At 35.5% G+C, this 26,703-nt stretch overlaps 1 protein-coding gene across 2 annotated transcripts in view; it reads right to left on the bottom strand.

Annotated features, from left to right (window-relative positions):
- CDC42BPA (CDC42 binding protein kinase alpha) overlaps window positions 1-26,703 on the bottom strand; it is a 149,214-nt gene that overhangs the window by 12,508 nt on the left and 110,003 nt on the right. The window contains exons 22-28 of one of the 2 annotated variants that reach the window (XM_029286291.1): window positions 21,351-21,470; window positions 16,891-16,971; window positions 15,508-15,613; window positions 13,652-13,788; window positions 8,149-8,288; window positions 3,610-3,691; window positions 1,656-1,872 (exon numbers count right to left, since the gene is read on the bottom strand). In XM_029286291.1, coding sequence (XP_029142124.1) covers window positions 1,656-1,872; window positions 3,610-3,691; window positions 8,149-8,288; window positions 13,652-13,788; window positions 15,508-15,613; window positions 16,891-16,971; window positions 21,351-21,470 — 883 coding nt within the window. The remainder of the gene's footprint in view (window positions 1-1,655; window positions 1,873-3,609; window positions 3,692-8,148; window positions 8,289-13,651; window positions 13,789-15,507; window positions 15,614-16,890; window positions 16,972-21,350; window positions 21,471-26,703) is intronic. The other variant, XM_015826578.1, reaches the window with a different exon arrangement.

The raw sequence follows: 26,703 nt of genomic DNA, 5'->3' as shown, positions 1-26,703 counted from the left end.
CAATTTAATATTACAAAGTGTAATGATACTATTAGTTGTTTCATTTTGCCTTTAAATAAAAATGAAAAAAAATATATCTCTGGGATTCCTGTAATAACTAAACAACATAAATGTTCAACATTCAAAGTAGGTGAAAGGTAAAAATGCCTAAAGAAAATTAATGAACAATTTTAACTAGTGTAACACATTTACAAATCAAAGAAAAATACAATTTCCAAACATTTTAGAATTCATTTGACTCATAAATTATTTTCCATTTTGCTTTCCATTTTTTATCATACTAAATGGTTTTGTAATTCACAATACCTCTCATCATCTTTATCATTATTCCACTCCATAAACTACCAGTTTTCCCTTAGATGATATGTTATCTTGGCCATTTAATCTATATGGACTGGTAACCTGATACCTTCCCAATATTTTAAGCTCCAATGCTTGTTTATTATTGGATACCTTGCTTAGGACCGACAGGAATTGAAATCTAAAACATCGGTCTGCCCATTTACCTGGTCACAAACCTAATATAATTCTGAGAGATATGCATAGATTTGTTTATTAGTGTCTACATTATATTTTATGTCCTTTTTACATAATATTAATAGAAAGGCTTGTGCTGTTAAATTATCATATTTATCTGAAAAAAAACACAAGGTTTTTTTTTCTCCAAATATTTATAAATGGGAGGATAATTTTACATTTGCTGAGTAAAAAGGTCTCTGAAGATTACCAGGTGCTTTGAAAGGGATGCTGCTTGATGAATTTAAATATTTTTGAAAGTCCTAAAAGAACTTCTCTCTTTTCTTTCCTCACTAGTCAATTACTTCATCCATGTTTTTCTTATCCATACAGTTATATTTTCCCTTATGCTTCCCTTCCTAATACTGTATGTTTACTGCTTTTCCTCAGCCCATCTCCATTCCTTTTTTTCCTTCAGTACCTGCTGGAAGGAGGGAGGGTTGTGCATGTGAATGTACAGAAAACATGGTTTGTGTACATAAATGGGAAATCATCTTTAAAAATGGGATATGATACTTTACAGGCAATCAGTTTTAATATAGTGATACCTTGGTACTTGACTGCTTAGAAACTCATTGAATTTGGTACTCAACGCATTTTGACATGAAAAATTTGTCCCAGTACTCAACATTTGTTTGGTATTCTATGCACAAGTTATAACTTCTTGGTGTCAGCTGCCTTGTGACTCACTACATTATTCCTTATGGGAAAAAATTGTTTGGTACTTATTGTTTTTGGTACTCATGGCACCTTCCAGAACCAATTAACGCTGAGTGCCAAGGTACTACAGTATTAGTTATTCATTCAATTAGTATGGATTTATTTTTTTGCCCTTGCCCTTTTTTTTTTAGAACAAGACTTGTGGAAGATCTGTGTGTGTGTGTGTGTGTGTGTGTGTGTGTGTGTGTGAGTACAGATTGAGTGTGTATCACATTTGTTAGGGGGAGAGGCAGATTTCACTGGATTTAGTAATTCTAGATTAACTTTATTTTTGTGTTTACAATTTTCTCCAATTGTTTCTTAAATCCAGAGGCAAATTCCTTCCAGGCAAATGTGGTACATTGCTTCAAAATTCCAGCATGAATTAACACTTCATAGTTAAAATAAGAAATCTGTAAAATGTTTTTAAAAATACATACCTATAATTGCTGCTGCTTGGCTAGTTTTAATAAGGGGTAAGGTACTATCATATGCTTCTTTGGGAGCGTAGACTGAGCGATCTTTGAGCTTGTTCTTCTTTAAGATCCGATGTAATTCATTTAAGACTCCTACCCATTTACTCTTTTCGTTTTCACTGTCAGCTAGGATCAGGACTGAACACTTATTACTTGATGCTAATAGCTGAGAAGCTGAAACCTGGAAATGTTATAGATACGTGTAACTAAAAAATGAGATTCTTTGATAAATAACAATGTCATTTATTTATTGAATAAATACATTTATTCAATGTATTCAAAAGAAACCCTCAATGTAACTATTTTGTAGTAAATAAATTAAGAAGTCAACATCAAATATAAATTACAAAAGACCAATGAAAGCTAGTGAGGCATTAAAAAATGCATTGTGAATGACCCCAATTCAAATCACTGTTTACCCAGTGATGAAGCTGTATCAGTTTCTGTAAAAGAACTGTAATGAAGACAAAATGGACAGGATAAAACTATGAATAAAATCTGATTTTAAAAATATAAATATTAACTTGTATACAGATAGTACTTGAGATATGACCGTAATGGAGCTTGCCCATTACAGTCAGATGTTGCAATGGTAGTTAGGTGAAGCGTTTCACCTAACAACCTCCACATGTCTGCTTTCCCTAATAAATCATTAAACAAATGGTTGTTAAGTGGAGAACAGGGTGACTCGAGGTGGGGGAGATCTGCCTTGCCTTTCTCCCCCCCAAGGCCTCTCCCACCCGAGATGCTTGTGCTCTGCTTCCTACCTCATGGGCTTTTTCTACTTCCACAAGGTCCCTTCATGCCCACCCCATCAGGCCAAACAGCTTCTTCCTCACTTACATTTTGAAGAGTTCTGAGGCCTTACAGAGAAGTGGAAAGGATTGCTCCTTTGTGCAGCTGCATGGTGTGGTTCCAGAAGTGGCTGCCATTTTGTCCTATCCACAAAATGGCAGCTGCATTTGAGTTACTACCACAAAGGATGGGGACAAATTGCTTTGTTTTACTGCCTTAACAAGACCTGCACAGCGCTGCAGAAGCTTTCTGCAGCATTAGGAAGCTTCTGCAGTGCTGTATAGATCTCATTAAAGCAGCAAAATGAAGCAGTTTGTCTGGCAATCATCATTTTGTCCCTGTCCACAAGTAAGGAGGACAAAATGGCGGCCATATTCAGCCATGCAGCCAGGGGACAAACTGTTTCATTATGCTGCTTAAACAGGGTCTACATAGCACTGCAGAATTTATCTGCAGCATTCAGAAGCTTCTGCAGCACTGTGGAGACCTTGCTAAGGCAGCAAAACAAAGCAGTTTGTCTGGTGGCTACCATTTTGTCCCAGCCCACAAGCAAATGAGACAAAATGATGGTTACCTGCACACAGCCAGGGATAGGTGGCCTGCCCTTCTTCACCAACATGAGCTTCAGAAAGTAAGTGTGCTGGGTGATGGGTGTGAGGTGAGCAGGACCACGAATTGTGGGATCATAGTGGGGTGGGATGGGGGTAAACAGGTGGGGGTGCTGCAGCATCCTGTGGTCGGTCATAAGGACAAATGATTGCAGGAATGCTGCAGTAGTTGTAACTTTGAAACAGGGTCCTATGTAATTTTGGGGTATCTATTGTAACTTTGAACATCTGTTAAGTGTCCTGTTGTATATCAAGAACTATCTGTATAGCATTTTTTAAAAAACTGTGAAGGCTAATTAAATTAATTGCATCATTTCTGGAGGATTAAAATCAGACTTTGTTGATATTCCTATATTTTAAAATAGAAAGCTGGAATAAAAATATGAAATTTCAAAGGAATCCACAAAAGCCACACTGACTAACAAATAGAGAAATGTCCATTAATTTTTAAAAAATGAATATAAGAACAATTTATTTTCTACTCTGTGTTGCAACTGTATTAGGGTATTACTTACCCTAAAAATACAGGGAATATCTTTTCGGTTTGCATGGATGACATCAGAAGCCAGAACAGAACACACTGAGAATTCTTCATCCCTGTTATAAAGACATTTTTTTAATCCACCAGTAAGAAATTATTATATTTGAACAGTAACTATTCACATTCAGAGCAGAGTTTCTTAACCCCTGTGTAATGAACTTCTTTGAAAGTCAGGCAAAACTGACTCTCAAAGTATATGGACTTTCCAGAAAAATGTATTCAAATTATAAAATAAAACACACAATACAGGAAATAAAGGAAATTGATTATGCTCAAATACAGTTATCAAAATATTCAAAATGATAAATATATAACATCTAGTCTTTAATAATTCATTAACTTAATAATAAGACAATTGGAAATTAGTAAAAATAAAAATGTATTTGTTTTTCTGATCCAACATCATAGACTGCCTGAAATCAATCCACAGACCCCCAAGCAATCCATGGACCTCAATTAAAAGCCCCAATTCAAGAGGAAAGTCATATCAGCACAACATAGAGCTGTAATGATATTTTATATTTAGCTTGCCATAAACCTACATTATTTTCAGATCAATATTTGTAGCAAATAATTTCTTCATATAAATGTTTGCTGTCTATTTGTTAAATTGTTATAAGGGGGTAAAATATAAGAGTGAAAGATAAATCAATAGCTCCGCTAGAAATGTCACAACAGAAAACTGATAAACTTTTATTTACTACATTTGAAAGAAAATTTCAAAATAATATTGCTGTAATATCCCCATCACTGAAGGCCACATAGTCAATTTTATTATCTTGAAGATATTTGAGCTCTCACTCTGAAATTTTATTTGCAATAATTCTATAACTCCTAAAAATTTTTAAGTCTTTGGAATTTTATTTATTATTTATTTATTCATCATATTTGTATAGCTGCCCATTGACCTAAAATGGGATCTGTTCTCCACATAACATCTAAAAGTAGATACAGAAAACCCAATTAAACAAAGGAATCAAGAAATATGTACTTATTCATTTATTTATTGTAGAAAAAGATCCAAAGTGACATATTTGTTGTGGCAAAAGTATGTGAATCTTTAGGATTATCAGTTCATTTGAAGAGGAAATTAGAATCAGGTGTTTCAATCAATGGGATGACAGGTGTGAGGGTGGTAGTGCTGCCTTATTTAAATAAAAGAATTCTGGGTGTTTGCTACCAAAGTCTGAACTATGCGGAAATGTGTGTTATTGCTCAAACAAAGGAGATTTCTGAGGACCTCTGAAAAACAGTTGTTGATGCTCACCAGGTTGGAAAAGGTTACAAAACTATTACAAGGAGTTAAAACCCACTAGTCCATTATCAGGCAGATTATGCACAAATGGAGGAGAACAATGAACAACAATGGTGTGCATGGAAGGGTTGCAAGGAGAAAGTCACTACTTTTCTGAAAGAACATTGCAGCCCCTACACAATTTGCAAAAGAACATTGGATAAGCCAGAAAGATATTAGAAGTATGTTTTGTGGGCAATAAAATTTTGAAGCCTGAATGAAAAGCACTACATTTGAGGACTTCCGGTTTTTGCATCTGCAGCACATGGCCACGCAAGAGCGGACCTCTGCTCCCCGCAGCTAGTTTCTTCCTGCTTGGGGGACCCTAGATGGGTCTAAAATTGCCACAGAGAGGTAACTGTGAAGGAGGGGTGCCCTGTTGATCACGAAGCGACAGCAACAGCTTCGTTTGATCCAGGGAAAGCCCTTCAAACCCAACAGGAGAAAGGCTAGTGTGTGATCAGCATCTAGCCCAAGCTGCTTGCAGCTGACGTCCCAGAGCACGGACTTAAACATCAGTGAACAGCGTGCTTGGAATTGGTGAGAGTACTGATCTTCTTTCTTCTGTCTACTATTTAAATCCTTGAAAAGATCTCCAAAGCAAGAAAACCTCCAGAAGTGAAGGGAGGGGATTATATCTCCATTCCCTTACAGATGGAAGCGGCGAATTAACATAAAAGGTTGAAAGAGATATACTAAAATTTGATTTAAAATATTTCAGTCTGGACAAATCTAGGAACTAAAAAACTGTCAAGATTATACCCTAAAAATTTCTGATGGACTTATAAAAATATTAACAAAAATAACTTTTTGATGGAAAGAAAAACTGAAAAAAGAAATAACTGCTGACACCTAGTGGAGAATCAAAGAATAGAACACTAACAATAAGGACTCAGAAATTGACAGAATGCCCCAAAACAAAGAAAAAGTTGTTCCTTTGAATTGCAAATAACCTTGAAGACAGCTGGGAACAAAGGAAGAGCCAGCTATAAGATTAAAAAGTGTTTGAAAGAAAAAAAAAACACCTGGTCTGTTGCTTAAATCTCAGAACTGTTTATGGTAAAAAAAAAAACTTTGGCTTTTTGGCTAATCTTTTAGAGGAGAATTTGCAGAATTTAAAGAGGCTTCTTAATATACTGAATCTGTAATTTTTACTGACTGATAAATTGACTTTTGAATTGAAACTTTGATGAAAGATCATTTGAAGGGGGAAGACAACATGGATATCACATATGTATCAAAAAATGACAGGATGCCACATTCAATATTTTCTCCTGAAGGACTTAGCATGGAAAATCAAGGGCCTCCAGAAGCAATACTTCAAGGCAAGATAAATACTTTCCCAGAAGAAATATATGTAATGTTAGGACAAATACAAATGACAATAGATTCAAACCACAACAAAATTCGAAACAACTTTGAGGATTTAAATAAGCATATTTCCAATCTAAATCTACAATTAAAAAATACCCAGGAAATAACAACAAAGGAACAAACAAATCAGACAGCAGATTACAAACTAGAAGAGTATGATCAAACTAATGAAATAACAAAGGAAAAGAATTACAATTTGACACAAACAGGAAAAAATCTACAAGGTTCTGATACAACAAGAAAAATGGAATTATTAGGAGAACTATTAAAGTTTGGGGGATAGAAAGAATTTATCTTACTTATTTCATCTTTTGTATTCCCAACATCATTTGTAAAAACAGGAACTGTTGAGTAAGCGGATTACATCAACTTGGAAAATTACTTGGCAAAAAAAGATCAGAGATCGATACAAGAGATTTGACTCGTCCTACCAGATGGACTATTACGTGAATAAACATTTGTTTGAATATGGCTAAAAGAACAGAGAAGTTCGAACATAAAGGGGCCTTATAACAAGAAGGATAATGAGATTTAAGTAATATAGTATGTTTTATAATATATTAAATGTTAAAATAGTAGGTTGATGTAACTTTTATTAATATATAAGTAAAATATAAACTGATTCATTTGGTGAAAGGCAAACACTGCATTCCAGCATAAGAACCATATCCTATCTAAAAAAATCATGGTAGTGGCAATATCATGATTTGAGCCTGTTTTGCTGCCTCTGGACAGGATGACTTCCCATGGACCTCTGAGTTCTTAATTGTGCCAGGAAAATATCAGAATATCTGTCCATTAATTGAAGTCCAAGAGAAAGTCAGTTATGCAGCAAAATGATCTAAAACATACAAGTCATACAAACAAAGAGTGGTTTAAAGCAGAAGAAATTTAATGTTTTGTAATGGCCAAGTCCAAGTCCTGACCTTAATTCTGCAGGAATGTTGTAGAAGGTCCTAAAGAAGGCAGTGCATGAGAGAAAGTACCCTAAAACTTCTAACAGGAGAAATGGGCTTAATTTTTTTCAAACAAATATGCACGACTAATCAACACTTATGGGGTCTATGGCGCTCTCTGAACTTTGTTGTTTGCTTGCAGATGTGGATGCACTAATGATGCCCTGAATCAGTGCCCACCAGTTAGCTTGTCAGGTAATAAACCATCTGAAAACAAACAACTAAGCTCAAAGATCACCGACTCCACAATTCAACCCTGAGCTACAAACAGTATATTCTTTTCTATTGATCAACAGTTATCATAAATCTTTAGCTGAAATTATTGCTGGCCAAGGGTGACACATCAGTTACTAAAATCAAAAGTTTACATCTTTTCCCACAGATAAATATGGAGCTTTAGATCATTTTCACAATAAACCAATGAACAAGAATAATATTTTAGATTCATTTGTTTAATTGGGTTCTCTTTTTCTAGTTTTTGGATTTTCTGGAGAATAGATCATATTTTAGGTCATATTTATGCAGAAATACCGAAACTTCAAAAAGTTTAACAAACTTTTAAGCACCACTTCATCTAGATGCAATTAGTAAGTGTTTAAAAAGAAGTCCTACTGGCCAATTGTGAATATACACTAATAATAAATCCATTTAAAGAGAGATATGATTCTTTACCTGAAGCAACAATCACTATCATTTTAAAACTTCAGTTATTTAAAGCTCAATAATAGTTCCATATTATACCACAGCTACTGCTGCTGTTCTTTTAAGTACAGCTTATCAAAAAGAGATAGGCTATAGGAAAATGGCTGACTTTTATGCTATTCATACCAGCAGAGACTCAAAAGAGAAGCACTTGCTGCCTTGGGTAATTAAAGCATGCCATTCCTACCTCATATCAAGAACCTGACTAACTACCACACTGGGCTGGGATGCTTTTCCTTCTGCTATATCATAAAGGAAGAGCTTGAAGTCACAGACAACAGCCAGGGCTCTCTGCCAGCCTTTCTTCACTCCAGCTGGCTTAGGGATCTAAAACAAAATTAATCACATTAATTTAATTGAATGCAAAAAATCAAAACAGGCAAACAATTTTAACACCTAAGCATAATATGCAAAATGTACTTTCAACATTTATACAAGAAACCATTCAGCAATTCAATCAGATATGCATTTATACTGTAAAAATAAGCTTAGTTAACTGTCATGTCTTCCTTCAAATAGAGCAGTGAAGAAGCTGATGCCTCTTCTACATGCAAGACTGCAGTGATCTAAGATCAATGCTAGTTCCAATTTCCCACAAAGTAATGGGTCTAGGAGCATTGAAAATGTTGTAGCATTTCTTCTGGAAGTATAGGGCAGGTGGTTCTCACTGGCAAGAGTCCGTACTTTGTCCCATTTCTTGGGATTTCTTATTCTGTTCTGCAGTTAAGGCACCTTGGAGTTGTGCCACAGTTCATGTCCTCTCCCGTCACTCTGGAGGGCACCATCTTTAGTAACCATACAGTGTAATCTTTTCCCCCCCTTTCTTTTCTCTCATGGAGAAAAGCAAACATGAGATTAATCAGTGTGTGTTTGGAATATTATCCTAAAGGTGCTTTTTCATGAGGCAAGATCTCTCTCAACAGAGGTGGAGGGATATGACTTCATCTATCTCCAATCTACAATACAGCCCTTTCAGCAGTTCCAAGAAGGTTCCACACCCATTTGCACTACTCAGGTGACCCTGATGACCCAGATAAACCTCCAGGTGGTCTCAACAATGGTCTAAAAGAATGCAAATGACTAGCTGTGTGCAAGGAGTATAAATCCTTCCATTCCCCACCATCCAGTCAGAGCTAAAGAAGCTTCTTGGATGAGAAGTGAAACATCTTCAAAGAAAAACAAGACAAACCAGTTGCCTTGTGAAAAAGCACCTTTGGGATAACTATGACCTGGATGACTGAGAATCTCTATACATTTAGGACAGACAGGTCAAATTCGCGACGTCATGTGACGTTGCGCAAAGTATCGGGACGGTTTTGCCATTGCCGGCAATGGGGCAGATGCGGCTTCTGGATGACGCGTCCGGCCCACGGGCCGGCAGTTTGACACCCCTGATTTAGGGTATTAGCTGGTTACATTTTTTTATGCCCTTCCACTAGCCAGAGGGAGGGAGCACTGGCCACCTTCATAGGATAATGGAGTACAGCAGGATAGATATTAGCACACTGGTACAAAATTGCAATACCAATGACAGTATGGAAGTGCACTGAAAAGTACCAACTCCTAGCTTTTTCTCCAAAACAGTAGCAGACATCTTGCGGTTTACTTTGTGTGTGTGTGGGTGTATACATATACACACATATTGTATATATACACACACGCAAACACTCACAATGTATACACTTTTGTTGTAAAAATGATAAGAAATTCCCATTTAAGAGAGAGAGACACACACAGAGAAAAATGAATATCAATGGTAAACATAAACCAACAACACAGGTTTTCTTAGACTTACTCGGACATGCCCTTCATAAGCAGTTCCTATTCCTTTCTGTGGATCAATCCCTAGAGGACCTTTCGTCTGTTCAGGTGGGATGGGACATACTGCTGGTGCTTTGTCTGCACAGGTCACATGGCATGAAAATCCACAGACTGGGAGGAAAGACAGTATTTGTAATTAAAATGTACATCTATCTTTGTTGATTGTGTAATACTTATTTTAATAATATGAAAATCAGTAATAAACACAAATATCCTCATCAATCTTTCTTGGCCAATGGAACTATGTGCCTACTATATGTTAACTCACAGAAGGGAGATTTGCTATAGATAAACATGTAGTGGAGTACTATTTCCCGACGAATACATTCACATTCACTGCACTAATACCTTCTGGACTATTAAAACCATAGTTATATACAACTGAAATGAGCCATTTCACAGAAGTTACAAATATATATGTTCTGATGAAGTTTTATACTTTTGCAACATTTAAATTGCTAATTTATAAAGTGCAGATTAGGAATTTGGATAAGAAATTAATATAAAACTATTGTCTGGTTAATTGGGTATGTCTAGTTTAATGAGAAGAAGGACTAGGTGTGACATGATAGCAGTGTTCCAATATCTCAGGGTTTGCCCAAATAAGAGGGAGTCAAGCTATTCTCCAAAGCACGTGAGGGCAGGACAACAAGCAATGGATGGAAACTAATCAAGGAGAAAAGCAACCTAGAACTAAGAAGAAATTTCCTGACATTTAGAACAATTAATCAGTGGAACAACTTGCCTTCAGAAGTTGTGAATGCTCCAACACTGGAAGTTTTTAACAAGAGATTGGACAACCATGTGTCTGAAATGGTATAGGGCAGGCATGTCAAACTCGCGACGTCATGTGACGTCACGCAACGTATCGCAACTTTTCCCCCATTGCCGGCAATGAGGTGAGCGCGGTTTTGGTGTGACGCATCTGGCCCGTGGGCCAGCAGTTTGACATGCCTGGTATAGGGTTTCCTGCCTGAGCAAGAGGTTGGACTAGAAGACCTCCAAGGTCCCTTCCAACTCTGTTATTCTATTATTCTATTCTGAGATATTGAATTTTTGTTCAAAAAATTACTTTTTAAAAGAATTAGATGTTGTTTCATATATATCTTCCACATCACTCTTATCAGCTCTACTCTCTTGAGCTAAAATGAACATCAAGAAAAAAAGTTCATTATAAAAATATTTTGTTCAGTTTGATAAAATGAATAGCCTACCCTCTCACCTATGTTGCAGTACAGCAACATATGAAATTTCTAGGAGTCCTAATCAGGGTGATAAACATTTCTGTCCTATAAACATATGCATCTTCATACATATAATCATATTCTTCAAGCTTCTAATGGTTTGACTACAACTGAGATTGCTACACAGGGAAAGTTTGTCTGTTTTCACTTAATTTCTCTCTGCTGACCCAGCTGCTCATTTACCGAAAGGCCTTGTTTTAGACAAGATTCAGCAACCATAAAACCCTCTCAATGCTGAAGCCAACAAAACTGATGCTCAGATTTTTCTCTACACTTTTTAAAAATATTTCATCACTGGAACCAAGGACCATTCAATGTGGTGTTACAGATCACTGGTTGTCTCAGTATCACCTATTGCAATCACCAATCTAAAACAGTATTATGACATATTCAACTATATTGTATTATACTAAGCTAAGGAAATTTGTCCCTGAATCTTTAAAAGGTAATTAAAATAGCTAGCTGTTCTTCGCTTTTTTTTGCCACAAGTGTGTGGCAAAATGGCATTAACATGTAAATTACATGTAACATATAATAAATAGAATTCTTTGTAAAAACAAACAGATACCAGACCTTACCTTCACAGGTACAGCCCTGTCTTATTAACCCAACCATCAATGATGTGCACTGATTGCATTTGGTAGGGGTATTAAAGGATTTTACTACAAACTGATGGGCCTTAGGCTGTAAAACAAATAGAAGTACTGATTAGGTGACAGAACTTTGATAATAAAAATCATTTTTAAATTGGCACATGTTATATAAATAGTTTAATTTTGTTGCTCTAATAAAATCAGAGTTTATTTTTCAGTTTTATAATTTTCAAGCCATTCCTATATCTTACACTTGTTTAATCATAACCAGTTCCATTCAGAGAACAGAATCATCACCCTATAGGATACTATTAAGTTAGGTATGTAACTTTATAATAGTTTTACATCTTATGTGTTTGATAGNCTCAAAGTTAAAGGCACAGTTTTTCTCAGAAACATATTAGCAGTAAATTTACGCAGTTCAGCCTAAACGAATAATACGCAGATTCAAAGTAGCAAAAGTTTCAAACCGGAAATCACTTTCACTTCTTGCTGAAAAGTATCAATCCATCGCCATTTTAAATTCACTTTTCCTCATTCCAACACACGTACGGGGAGAAAACGTATTATCCAAGTTAGAGTATAGTCCAAAAATAAAAAGCAAACTTCCAGGGTCGGTTCGTCTGCTTACAAGGCAAACTCACAGTTAACTTTAAGTTGCAGCGGTGGTGGCGGCTTCTAGCTTCGCTACGGCGAAGACGTCCTGGATCGCGGAGAAGCCCGGGGCTCCGGAGGAGTTCTCACCTACATCGTCCACAAGGGACGACTCGGGAACTCAACTCCTACCTCGGGCAGCTCACCTATCCCCCTAAGCCCAGGGGAAAGGTATCAAGCCGTTTGACAGCTGATGCAGGCTGTCAAAACGGCTTTTACGCGAAAACAGGCGGGAACAGCAAACAGCTGCGTCCAGCGAAGTCGCCTGCCACCGGAAGTCCCGGGATTTCTTATTCTGTTCTGCAGTTAAGGCCCCTTGGAGTTGTGCCACAGTTCATGTCCTCTCCCGTCACTCTGGAGGGCACCATCTTTAGTAACCATACAGTGTAATCTTTTCCCCCCCTTTCTTTTCTCTCATGGAGAAAAGCAAACATGAGATTAATCAGTGTGTGTTTGGAATATTATCCCAAAGGTGCTTTTTCATGAGGCAAGATCTCTCTCAACAGAGGTGGAGGGATATGACTTCATCTATCTCCAATCTACAATACAGCCCTTTCAGCAGTTCCAAGAAGGTTCCACACCCATTTGCACTACTCAGGTGACCCTGATGACCCAGATAAACCTCCAGGTGGTCTCAACAATGGTCTAAAAGAATGCAAATGACTAGCTGTGTGCAAGGAGTATAAATCCTTCCATTCCCCACCATCCAGTCAGAGCTAAAGAAGCTTCTTGGATGAGAAGTGAAACATCTTCAAAGAAAAACAAGACAAACCAGTTGCCTTGTGAAAAAGCACCTTTGGGATAACTATGACCTGGATGACTGAGAATCTCCATACATTTAGGACAGACATGTCAAACTCGTGACATCATGTGACGTTGCGCAACGTATCGGGACGGTTTTGCCATTGCCGGCAATGGGGCAGATGCGGCTTCTGGATGACGCGTCCGGCCCACGGGCCGGCAGTTTGACACCCCTGATTTAGGGTATTAGCTGGTTACATTTTTTTATGCCCTTCCACTAGCCAGAGGGAGGGAGCACTGGCCACCTTCATAGGATAATGGAGTACAGCAGGATAGATATTAGCACACTGGTACAAAATTGCAATACCAATGACAGTATGGAAGTGCACTGAAAAGTACCAACTCCTAGCTTTTTCTCCAAAACAGTAGCAGACATCTTGCGGTTTACTTTGTGTGTGTGTGTGGGTGTATACATATACACACATATTGTATATATACACACACGCAAACACTCACAATGTATACACTTTTGTTGTAAAAATGATAAGAAATTCCCATTTAAGAGAGAGAGACACACAGAGAAAAATGAATATCAATGGTAAACATAAACCAACAACACAGGTTTTCTTAGACTTACTCGGACATGCCCTTCATAAGCAGTTCCTATTCCTTTCTGTGGATCAATCCCTAGAGGACCTTTCGTCTGTTCAGGTGGGATGGGACATACTGCTGGTGCTTTGTCTGCACAGGTCACATGGCATGAAAATCCACAGACTGGGAGGAAAGACAGTATTTGTAATTAAAATGTACATCTATCTTTGTTGATTGTGTAATACTTATTTTAATAATATGAAAATCAGTAATAAACACAAATATCCTCATCAATCTTTCTTGGCCAATGGAACTATGTGCCTACTATATGTTAACTCAGAGAAGGGAGATTTGCTATAGATAAACATGTAGTGGAGTACTATTTCCCGACGAATACATTCACATTCACTGCACTAATACCTTCTGGACTATTAAAACCATAGTTATATACAACTGAAATGAGCCATTTCACAGAAGTTACAAATATATATGTTCTGATGAAGTTTTATACTTTTGCAGCATTTAAATTGCTAATTTATAAAGTGCAGATTAGGAATTTGGATAAGAAATTAATATAAAACTATTGTCTGGTTAATTGGGTATGTCTAGTTTAATGAGAAGAAGGACTAGGTGTGATATGATAGCAGTGTTCCAGTATCTCAGGGTTTGCCCAAATAAGAGGGAGTCAAGCTATTCTCCAAAGCACGTGAGGGCAGGACAACAAGCAATGGATGGAAACTAATCAAGGAGAAAAGCAACCTAGAACTAAGAAGAAATTTCCTGACATTTAGAACAATTAATCAGTGGAACAACTTGCCTTCAGAAGTTGTGAATGCTCCAACACTGGAAGTTTTTAACAAGAGATTGGACAACCATGTGTCTGAAATGGTATAGGGCAGGCATGTCAAACTCGCGACGTCATGTGACGTCACGCAACGTATCGCAACTTTCCCCCCATTGCCGGCAATGAGGTGGGCGCGGTTTTGGTGTGACGCATCTGGCCCGTGGGCCAGCAGTTTGACATGCCTGGTATAGGGTTTCCTGCCTGAGCAAGAGGTTGGACTAGAAGACCTCCAAGGTCCCTTCCAACTCTGTTATTCTATTATTCTATTCTGAGATATTGAATTTTTGTTCAAAAAATTACTTTTTAAAAGAATTAGATGTTGTTTCATATATATCTTCCACATCACTCTTATCAGCTCTACTCTCTTGAGCTAAAATGAACATCCATAAAAAAAGTTCATTATAAAAATATTTTGTTCAGTTTGATAAAATGAATAGCCTACCCTCTCACCTATGTTGCAGTACAGCAACATATGAAATTTCTAGGAGTCCTAATCAGGGTGATAAACATTTCTGTCCTATAAACATATGCATCTTCATACATATAATCATATTCTTCAAGCTTCTAATGGTTTGACTACAACTGAGATTGCTACACAGGGAAAGTTTGTCTGTTTTCACTTAATTTCTCTCTGCTGACCCAGCTGCTCATTTACCAAAAGGCCTTGTTTTAGACAAGATTCAGCAACCATAAAACCCTCTCAATGCTGAAGCCAACAAAACTGATGCTCAGATTTTTCTCTACACTTTTAAAAAATATTTCATTACTGGAACCAAGGACCATTCAATGTGGTGTTACAGATCACTGGTTGTCTCAGTATCACCTATTGCAATCACCAATCTAAAACAGTATTATGACATATTCAACTATATTGTATTATACTAAGCTAAGGAAATTTGTCCCTGAATCTTTAAAAGGTAATTAAAATAGCTAGCTGTTCTTCGCTTTTTTTTTGCCACAAGTGTGTAACACAGTTAAAAAATGGCATTAACATGTAATTACATGTAACATATAATAAATAGAATTCTTTGTAAAAACAAACAGATACCAGACCTTACCTTCACAGGTACAGCCCTGTCTTATTAACCCAACCATCAATGATGTGCACTGATTGCATTTGGTAGGGGTATTAAAGGATTTTACTACAAACTGATGGGCCTTAGGCTGTAAAACAAATAGAAGTACTGATTAGGTGACAGAACTTTGATAATAAAAATCATTTTTAAATTGGCGCATATTATATAAATAGTTTAATTTTGTTGCTCTAATAAAATCAGAGTTTATTTTTCAGTTTTATAATTTTCAAGCCATTCCTATATCTTACACTTGTTTAATCATAACCAGTTCCATTCAGAGAACAGAATCATCACCCTATAGGATACTATTAAGTTAGGTATGTAACTTTATAATAGTTTTACATCTTATGTGTTTGATAGATACAGTCTAAGGAATTAAATAAATGTTCAAAATCAGTGGACCAATATCCAAAAAAGGAACAGGTAAAACAATTACCTTGTGTTTTATATTTCTTTTTTTCACAGCAAAGTAGGCTAATATCTAATGCACCACAAAACTCATTGGTAGATTATTTATTATTAAACTATGCAGAAACAAATGTGTTTTTTTTCCTTTAGCTTTCAAGACCATTTGATGATCAGTAACGCATTCTGCTTCCTTGTAATGCTTCCCAAACAGAGAATAAGTTACTACATTTCTGTAATGAAGTAGAAATCACGTACATGCGACTAAAGAAATATATAATCTGTTTCCTTTCATAACATTTAGTCCAGCACACAGCGAGTTTTTTCAAATTTAGTATAAGGAAATAAATGCTGTCTAAGTTGGACTTGACCTCTCTTGCTTTTTAAATATTTGAACACTCATAACATGTAGAATTGTTTCTTCCAAAGTGGGTTTAGTTCTTACTGATACTAACAAGAGCATCCTTATTCATAAGTAAATGATAGAGGATCAACAAAGCAGACACAGGTAATCCTTGACTACTGATTGCTTAACGAAAGTTCAAAATTATGACTGACTCTGAAAAAGTTATGTCCTCAAAGTTATGATTACCACATTGCCCCCAAAGTCACATGGTCATATTTTGAGTGCTTGGCAAATGGCTGTGGTCACACGATCATATTTTACAATAGTTTTTGCTATTTTCTGACAAAAATGTCCGTTGGATAAGCTGGATTCGGAATTACAACCACATGATATGCTTAACGATATATGATTTACTTAATTACTGTGCTGACTTGCTTAATGACTGTTGTAAAAATGGTTGAAACATCAAGTCCAGTCATGTGGACTCAACTTATGATGGCAACGATTTATGACCAATATTCCAAACTCAACTGTGGTCATACGTGAATGACGACCTATTAAAGAATAGCCTAAGATTTTAGCATAGCTTCTAATCGGAATATATGATTCAGTACCTTTGGCACAGAGAGTCCTGAACCACTATATGGTGATCTCATGGATGGTGTCTGAATTGGACGCAGAGGATGATCTGAAACCTGAACACATATACGGTGAACATTAATTTATATTAATATTAATCGCCCCACACCCCCACTGTTAAATGGTGTTGATATAAGCAAACTGGTGCAAAAAGTAAACAAGAATTTGAAATATGCATACAATATTTTTTAAAAAAGCATTTACTTTGGGTAACACGTTCAGATTTTCCTCACTTGCAAAATATTTAAATGCTTCGCAGCCTTTAACATAACTAAGCTGACTGCATCAAAGTAAATATATTTTAAGAAATTGGTTTACTGGAAAAGCTTCAAATACTCATCGACACATACATACATAACTATCAGTAACAAATATTATTATTATATTATTCATATATTTTCTTTTCCATATACAACTTTGTATGTGAAGAACATACAAAAACTCCTTCCTCCTCCTATTTTCCCCACAATAAACTACCCTGTCAGGTGTGTTGGGCTGAGAGTCAGTGACTGGCCGAAAGTTACCCAATGGTTTTTCATGCCTAAGGCAGGATTAAAACCCACAGTCTCCTGGTTTCTAGGCCAGCACCTTAAGCACCGTTACAACCTGACTCTCTATGGGGAGAAAAATAGCATAAAACATTCACATAGCGACTCTGAGGATTATTCTTTTGGATGTGCATGTAATAAAAATGTTTTGTTAATCAAACAGCACTTGCCCTGGGGCTGCCAGCAAAGCAATGCAGCTGTCCATGCAACATGCATGCGGAGACCCAAAAAAAGCTTTTCAGGCAGTCATGCTGACCATTCCAACCATTATAACTGCTTTATTTCTCAAGGAGAGATGTTTCATTTGTAGCAATATTCACTGTGAAGCACTTTTCCAACATTTGCAGTTTTGTTAATTATCTAACACACACACTCAGTTTAACTATCTTCATTAAGCTGATGTTTGGCTGATTACCTCTGTACCAATACTGGATCATACATCTACTATATAAGAAGTTCAGGCAGTTATTAACTAAAGGCTTTTTATATGACAGATCTGTGTGATAAATATTCTTATAAGTGCAGCCAAGGAGTTTAATAAAATGATATAGGTCAGTAGCATGTGCCAGTAAATACACTGGTAACACTTCATTTTTATTTTATTAAGTAAAAATATTGTCAAAGGAACATAAACTTTTCTGAAGCACTATCATTATTATAAACTGCTTTGTCTATCATGATGAAAAAAATGTGTAAGTTTTAAGTAATTATCATATTAAAATGTAATATAATATAGTACATATAATGTAATATGTACATAAAATAAATATGCTTGAATTATCGGTTGACAAGCTCATGGTCAATGTTAATGTGCCATGATAAAAAGTTACATTATTTTATAACTGCTCTTCTATTTTACAGGTAATTGTGACAGCATGTGGTTACCAGGCTAACTTATGTAAAATCATAAATCAAAATGATTTTTTAATTTATGATTCAGATTACACTGGATATTGTTTTTAAGTATTGAATATTGACTTGACAAATAATATTCTGAAGACATAAATATGCAGCACTAATCTAGATTACTTTGACATTTTTATTTAATCTTGCATGTAAATTTATTTTCTTTTGGTTTTTTCATTTTTCTTACTTTTTTTGCTTCTATTCTTTTAAAATATTTACTAAAATAAATAAATAGGAAAGAAACCAGCTACATAGTATGGCTGGTTTACAAATGGGAGATGTCTATAAATGGAAAATAACCTCAGGAACTATAGCATAGAATAGCTAAATAGCTTAACACTGCAAACCCTGTCAATTGTAAAACAATAATTTAAAAACAATGATTTATATTAAAGTAAAAGCAATCATGCATATAATTGCAGTAGAAAGATACAAGAAGTGTTCCAGTTTTGAATACTTAGGTGACATTTGAACATCAAAACATGCAAGAAAGAAAGAGTATTTAAAGTGATATGTGAATTATGAAATTAGGGTTTCCGTGAAAAGTCCAAGAAATATTCTGAAGATCAATGCTTCCATCCAAAAAGTAACCAAACAATCCTCCATCAGGAGACAACTACACGGTGCTTCTAGCAGGCTAACGAAATAAGTTGTTTTCTCGGAATTGCAGATATATATTCTACAGTCTATGCCAGTGATGGCGAACCTTTTAGAGACCGAGTGCCCAAACTGCAACCCAAAACCTACTTATGCATCGTCGGGTGCCGGGTGGGTGTGGCCCATTGGGTGGGCGTGGCTGCGGTGGTAACAGCAGACTGGGTGGGACTAAAAAGTTCAATCAGTCAATTCCAACTTTGCAAGATCTTTTTTTTTCTTGCGAGAAGTTGAAATTGACTGATTGATTGAACCTTTTTTTTTGTACATGGCAGTGGAGGCCTAAAGCGAAAAGGTTTTATAAAACCCAGCTGAAGGCCTAGGACCGTGGCGACAGCACGCGTGCCCATAGAGAGGGCTCTGAGTGCCGCCTCTGGCACCCGTGCAATAGGTTCGCCACCACTGGTCCATGCCATATCACAAACTATTTTTGAAACCTTTGTCAGTTTCACAAAAAACTTTGCTCCACAGTGAAGACATTAGCACAGAGGTCCCCAATCTTTTGAGCACCAGGGACCAGTTCCGTGGAGAGAGGTTTTTCTGCGGACTGGAGGGGTGTGTGGTTTCATGTACTGTCTGTACCCCACTGATGGGGCTTTGCTTGTTCGGGCATGCTGTAGCTCAGTGTCGGTCCACAGATCGGGGGTTGAGGATCCCGCATTAGCATATATTTAAAATCTTGGCTTGATAGAGCCTGACTGACAGGCTTCTATTACAACACAGAAGAAGACACCCGAATCCCAAAAGGAATTGCACAAGGAACATTACAAAGCTAAGTTCCTTGGCAAAGAAATAATGGAATCAGCAGTTTGCTGAAGAATAATAAAAGAAATATTGCTTCACTCTAGATGCAAGTGATATCTGAAAGAAAGTAACAGTAGCAATGTATTGTATCAATGACTGTGTTATTTTGTTCCTGTATTTGCTTTCTGTATGGGCAATTTGCTTTCTATAATGGACAATATAACTACAACAATTTAGAAACTATGTGTATTTGAATGTGTTTTATCTTGCTCCCATACTCCAAGGGATAATTTACATGTGTACATATATTTATTTTATATCTCACTTTTCTGTTTGTACAGTACTATTTAAAGTATGTCACTCAGTTTGAGTTTGTCTGTACACATACATATAGCATGTTTGAGTCCTATGTATGTAAAATAACTCTCTCATATGAACTAGTGCTCAGACATAGAAGTGTTTTCAGGAGCCACTGAATTCCATTAATATAGGTATTCAGATGCAAAGCAAATAGCAAAACACTGTTATTCCTATCTTTGGCCATGTTTTCCATATGAAACAGAAATAAATCTTCCCAAAACACAGCATGTTAGTGTTACTTGACTGAATTGAAAAAGTAAAATCATGGGAATAATCTTTTAATAGGTATGCTATGTAAAGACAGTGAGACTTTAGGCCTATTTACCAGTATGCTTAATTGGCTCATTGGAGGAATAGGATGTCATGTGAACAGCTAAATCTAGTTAAATGTCCAAATCAATTCATCCTCAGGTTAATTCCCATAGTCAACTAACTTTCTACATGTTATCTGAACTACTTACCTGAATGCCCTTTTTGATTTCCATGATCATTATGAAATCCTAGAAAAACTACAGAAAAATTAATAATCTCTGGGCATTATAATTTTAACTTTTCTAGCTACATGAAGGAGTGTGAGAAACAGGCAGAAACAGGTGAGAGTGGATAAGTTCTCTCTGCTCTCTCCATAATGGCCACAGATTGTTCTCCATATGCTAACGGGAAAAGAATTATAAAGTAAAACAATGGCTTTTAAGTTTTCTTTGCTCTAAAGCAGTGACTGGACAAAATATTGTACCTCATGTACTAAAAGTGATAGAAATGGCAAGCTGTCTTCTGACATTCTGGAAAACTCTTTAAGATCTGGGTTCTGGTCCCAGACCTGAGCTTAATGGGCTTCTTGTTATTATGTTGTTATTGTTGGTTTCTTGTTATTATTATTATTATTATTTAGTCCAGGCAGTATGTATTTATGTTTTTAACTGTTTTGGGAAATTTTCTTTTTTTTGTAACTCACCCAAAGTCTGCTGGACTGTATGGCCATAACAAATAAATAATAATAATAATATGTGACCAACCATTATTTTAATAATATCCTGATGAGTTAAATCCCCAGGAAAAGATGTTATGGTCACCATATTATGACTATATAACATTTATTTGTTGATATAAATATAATTCCCATTTAATTCAACTGAGTTTGCTCCACAGTACACTTGCACAGTTACTTTGACACTGAGGTATGGGATGGACAATTCTTAAACAAATGTTCTAAGAGAGAGTACCTCGATTGGTTCAATGTCACTAGCTGTGGAAGGGGACCTAGATCTTGAATGAAGATGATACTTGATATCTTCATCCCGCGAAGGTGTATTAGATAAGGTAAAATTTTCAACAGAATCAATCTAGAGAAACAACCAAGGGAAAGAAACAAGCAAAAGAAAAGAAATGGAAAATGAAAGGAAAAGAAAAAAAAGGGGAAGAATATTAAGAAGCCACATTCAATAAATACCAGTTTTCAAAAATATAGAAATGCAAATAACATAAATGTAGAGTCTCCTTTAATAAAGTTTGGCTCCTGACTTACAGTGATTGTGGGAAACAGTACAGAATCATTTACCATTCCCTTTTTCAAGATTTTTCCACACACTGCAATCTACTCTACAAACTTGAGATTTCCTGGTGATCTACCATCCAAATATTATGTTGAGCAGATGCCTCCACTTGCTGAGACACAGAAATGCAGACAAATTACATTTTTTTTTAAAAAAGGAAGCAATCATTATTAGTTTACCCAACCTTTTATTATATATAAATATTTGGTCAACATAAGGTGGTATCTATAGTTTGGAAATTTGAATACCTGTGATATCAATATCAGCATAATGACAATTCCTCTAAAACTGCATTGATGTAAAGCTTAATGCAATCTACCCTTAAATCTACCCTTAGATTTATTTCTCAAGTTATAATGAAATCAATTTACATAAAATTAAAGCTATGGCTACACTTGTAGGCCTCTGGTGTTTTTTTATATAGTAATTATAACAAATAAGCTTGATAAATTTTGATTCATTGAGGAATAATGAAACATCTGCAAGCAAGCAACCAAGCTTGAGAGGACCAAGGACTCCACAGATTTTGATTCTTTTATAATCTGGAAATAATATTTTAGAAGCTTCTTTTTTATGTTAATTGTAATTTCATGTTTATAAACTATTTCAAAGAACTCATGATAAAACATATTAGAAAGGTTATTAATAAGTAGTCATAATACATGAGTATCATGAAACTTATTAATTAGTAAATAAATCATTTTAATATAGTTTAAAAAAATGATCTTAGCCCACACTTATCAATACAAAATAACATTGATCAGGTTTGTTCTAATAAAGGATAAATTTCTAAAGATTACAGTGATATCTTAATCTATGTTTTCAAATTTATTTTTTATCAGTATGTAAAGTAATCATAGACAAAATTTTCTTTTGTTTCTTTTAACAGAAACATGGATAATGGGGTACAGGACATATTTTTATTATTTTCCTATACTACCAAAGCACTGTAGTTTTGGTTTAATTAAAATATCTTTTAAGAAAAAATAATCTTTTTGAAAGATCTTTGCTTAGTTAAATTGTTGATTTCCAGCTAGCTAACATCTCTCTTTTTTCTCTAATTCAGTGTTATTATTTAGGATTGTCAGTCAAAAATTATATGTTTCAATATAAAATAGTCAAGTTATGTACTTGGATTCTATGCATTTTATTTTGTACTGAATAGGATTCATACAAATCATATTGTCGAAAGCAGGTTACTTTTTAAGTTTAACAAAAATTTTAGAGCATGATTTGTTCTGAAAACACAAAAAGAGCAGATAAAACATACCTAAGAATCTTCCTTATATGCATGTACATATAAATCTCTGTGTACATTTGTATGTGTATTTGTATGTATGTGTGTGTGCCACTTGAATAAACCATAAGTAGAAAACAAGTGAATGAACAATTTATGTTCCTTTATTTTATTTAATATATAATGCTTGATTTCTCATTTATTGCAAGTGCTTACATAAAGCAAACAGTAACTGAAATTCAGAATGCAGCTCAGCACTTCTTTTAAAATATAGACGTAGCATTATTTAATTGACATATTTATTTATAAAATGTTTATACCATTTCAATCTGCAGAGACTATAATCAATGCTACATGATCATCAATATAATTCTTTGTTACTTGCATGTAAACTATTTCAAGCTCTGCAGCAATTATTAGCAGAAATTCTTTTATATACTTTGATTCCACCATTATTAAATATAAAATTATATCTCACTTTGTTTTTTTTACTTATTGAAAAATTCACTTGGGACCAACAAATATTAGACAGGCATTGAAATAATCTTTTCCATCTGTCCCAGGTATTATATCAAACAAGAAATGTAGGAAAATATTATGAGACACACCCAGAGGTAGTTTTTTTTAACACCCCCTTTTTACTATTTTATTTCTTCCCCCCCCCCCCCAAAAAAACACCGAAAACCAGAATGGAAATAGAAATGACTAGAATACAAAGTTTGTGTTTGTAATTTAAGTGAATTGCAAACTGCTATCCTTAGCACTGGTGAAGGTGGGTTTTGGGAAGGTCTGTTCCTAAGATCTAGTCTGAAACACATATTCCATCCTTCCACGATATAGATAATTAAGCATAACTCAGTCTGAGAACATTGAATAGGAAGCGCTTGCTTAATATGGGACATAGCACAAGAGTATCTGTGTGTACTGTGTATGCAACTAACTTGTAGCATGTATTTGAAAGAGAGGGTTGTGGTGGGGAAAAAATATGAGGCAGGAGTATTAGGTATGTTTGCCACATTGAATCACAAAGCATTATGGGCTAAGCAAAGCAATGTTCTTTGAAACATTAAAGCAACCATGCCCTTTAGAGGGATTGGTGCAACCGCTTTAAGGAATGTCAACTGCATGCAAGCACAGCCAGTATTTCAAACAGGACCACCACCAAGGTGAAGTGGTTGTGCATGCATAGATAAGCAGAGAGAAGAAAGACAGCCTTCAAGGCAGCTGTGCAAGCCTTCTAAAATACATTTTGTGCTGTTTTAATATTATGAGGGCATTTTGTTTGCATTAACATGCTTTGCAACAAGAATAGTTTGCATAGCTCTAATACATACATGTATTTACAGATAGACACATCTCTGAATGCTTGGAAGATAATTTGCAGATTGTTCTCTCTCTCTCTCTCTCTCTGTGTGTGTGTGTGTGTGAGAGAGAGAGAGAGAGAGAGAGAGAAAGAGAGAGAGAGAGAGAGAGAGAGAGAGAGAGAGAGAGAGAGAGAGAGAGAGAGAGAGAGAGAACATTTAGACCAGGGGTAGTCAACCTTGGCTCTTTTATGACTCGTGGACTTCAACTCCCAAAATTCCTGAGCCAGCTAAGCTGGCTCAGGAATTCTGGGAATTGAAGTCCACGAGTCATAAAAGAGCCAAGGTTGACTACCCCTGATTTAGACTAAGCATAAATTGCCAAACCAACTACTATAAAATGTTCTCAGACTGGATAATACTAATCACATTAAACAAATGGGTTCTTGTTGTGATTTTGGAATTCTTTTTAATGTCAACCAAACTAACTTGACCGAATTGATAATCCTGCTCATAATTTGATGATGACATGGATTAGGAATCCATGGATTAGGATTAGGATCATTAGAAACAGAATTCTGTTTTGCTAAATCTTTGTACTCTAATATGTTTAACATTGAAGAATAGTATTGTTATTGTGTATGAAACATATTTATCTGATTTGTAAAAAATTATCTATAAAAATATTATTTAAAAATTGCTCCCCATTATCTTAACAAATAGGTGGATTTTATACTAATTTTGCTTTGTTTTTGTGACATCCTAAAAGCCAAGAGCATAAAACAGAATAAAACCACACAAACATTCTCAAAGCTTTGCACTTAATAAACATTATTAAACAGAAGGAAAATATAAGAAAAGCAGTAGCACAAGACAAGCAGCAAGATAAATATGCAAGCCATAAAAATATCAAGGAAAATGGTCTACACTGAACGAAGGCAAAGGCATGTCCATGATATGAAAAACTAAAAGCCAACACACAACAAGACATCCTCTTACACGTCTGCCTTTGTGGGCTGGAATACAGGAGGGAGAGCGCTTTAACAGAGAAAGGAGGAGACTGTTAACAAGGGAAAGATACATTCTTTCAATCCACATTTCTGTACAGAAATTGATATCATTTTCATTGTAAAGACAGGGATTTGTGTATCATGATAACATAAATCAGAAAAAACATCAAAACACAAGAAACATCATTTTTAAAACTTCACTTGTCTAAACAAAATTCTATTTTAGACTAAATAATTTATTATTAAATGCTCTTCTGCATTTTTTAAAATGCAAATATTATCAAGAATACAGGTTGATCATTACTGTATTGACATTGCAGCAGACTTTCCTTGCTGCACTCCATGATGAATGTCTACTCATTGCTGCCAATGGAGAGTTCTCAAAAGAAAATGGCAGCTTCTTTAAGGACTGTAATGGGGGAAATTTTTTTTTTCTTTTTTGTCTGCTATAATCTCAGTTATAATTCCTTATCTTTGCTAATATTACTTTATACCTTTTTTTAAAAAAAAGTTACATAGTAAATGCAAAAATGCATTCCGAGTCCCATTAGTTTTATTATGAGTGCAAGAAACAATGTTTATTTATTATCTGGTCTTTCAGAGCTTATATAATATAATATAATATAACATAACTATTACATATATTTTTTCTATTAGCCTTTTAATAAAGGTGATACAGGTAGTCCTCAACTTACAATTACATTTGGGACCAGAATGTTTGTTAAGTGAATCATGCAATTATTAAATGAATCATATGGCCGTTAAATGAATCTGGCTTTCCCTATTAACTTTGCTTGTCAGAAACTGGCTGGCCAGGTTGCAAAATGGTGATCATTTGACTTTGGGATGCTGCAACAATGACATGCTGGTTGTCAAGTGCCCAAACTTTGATCATCTGATTGTAGAGATACTGCGATGGTTGTCAATATGAGGACTGCTTGTAAACAACTTTTTTTCAGTGCCACTGTAACTTCAGTCAGTAAATAAATGGTTGTAAGTTGAGAACTACCTGTATTAGCGTTTTAGCATGGCATCCATGCCTCTTTTCGAAGTTTAAAAAAACCATGTTCTTTAAGTCAAAGCCACTTCCTTTGATGTGGAAAAAACTAGCCCTTTCATCAATCAAACAATAGGACTGTATTCTGAAGTCCTTGAGATGTTGCAAGTATTGAAGAAACAAAACAGGTGGGAAAGAAGGAAAAACGACATATTTTAAGGGGAACAGTCCTTTTTTACATCTTATCAATGGATTTTATTGTTTAATTTGTTGCTTTCTAATGCATCATATATACTGAATGCATGTATCATTTGTTTCTGAACCTTATATAAAGATTTGACACCCTCCCTTAATAACATGTCTTTTGCTTTGCCTGAAGTACTGTAGTTTTCGGGTGGGTGGGTGCGAAAAAGCCACTTTGTAAAGGTGTTGGGTGTTTGTCAAAATTAGGAATCAGGTTCTTTCCAGTTCCGTGCCA

This window comes from Protobothrops mucrosquamatus, unplaced genomic scaffold (assembly GCF_001527695.2).
Source record: "Protobothrops mucrosquamatus isolate PMUCROS unplaced genomic scaffold, P.Mucros_1.0 scaffold_210, whole genome shotgun sequence".
Lineage (NCBI taxonomy): Eukaryota > Metazoa > Chordata > Lepidosauria > Squamata > Viperidae > Protobothrops > Protobothrops mucrosquamatus.
Note: the sequence above shows the minus strand (reverse complement) of the source record. Positions and strands in the feature narration are given on the sequence as shown.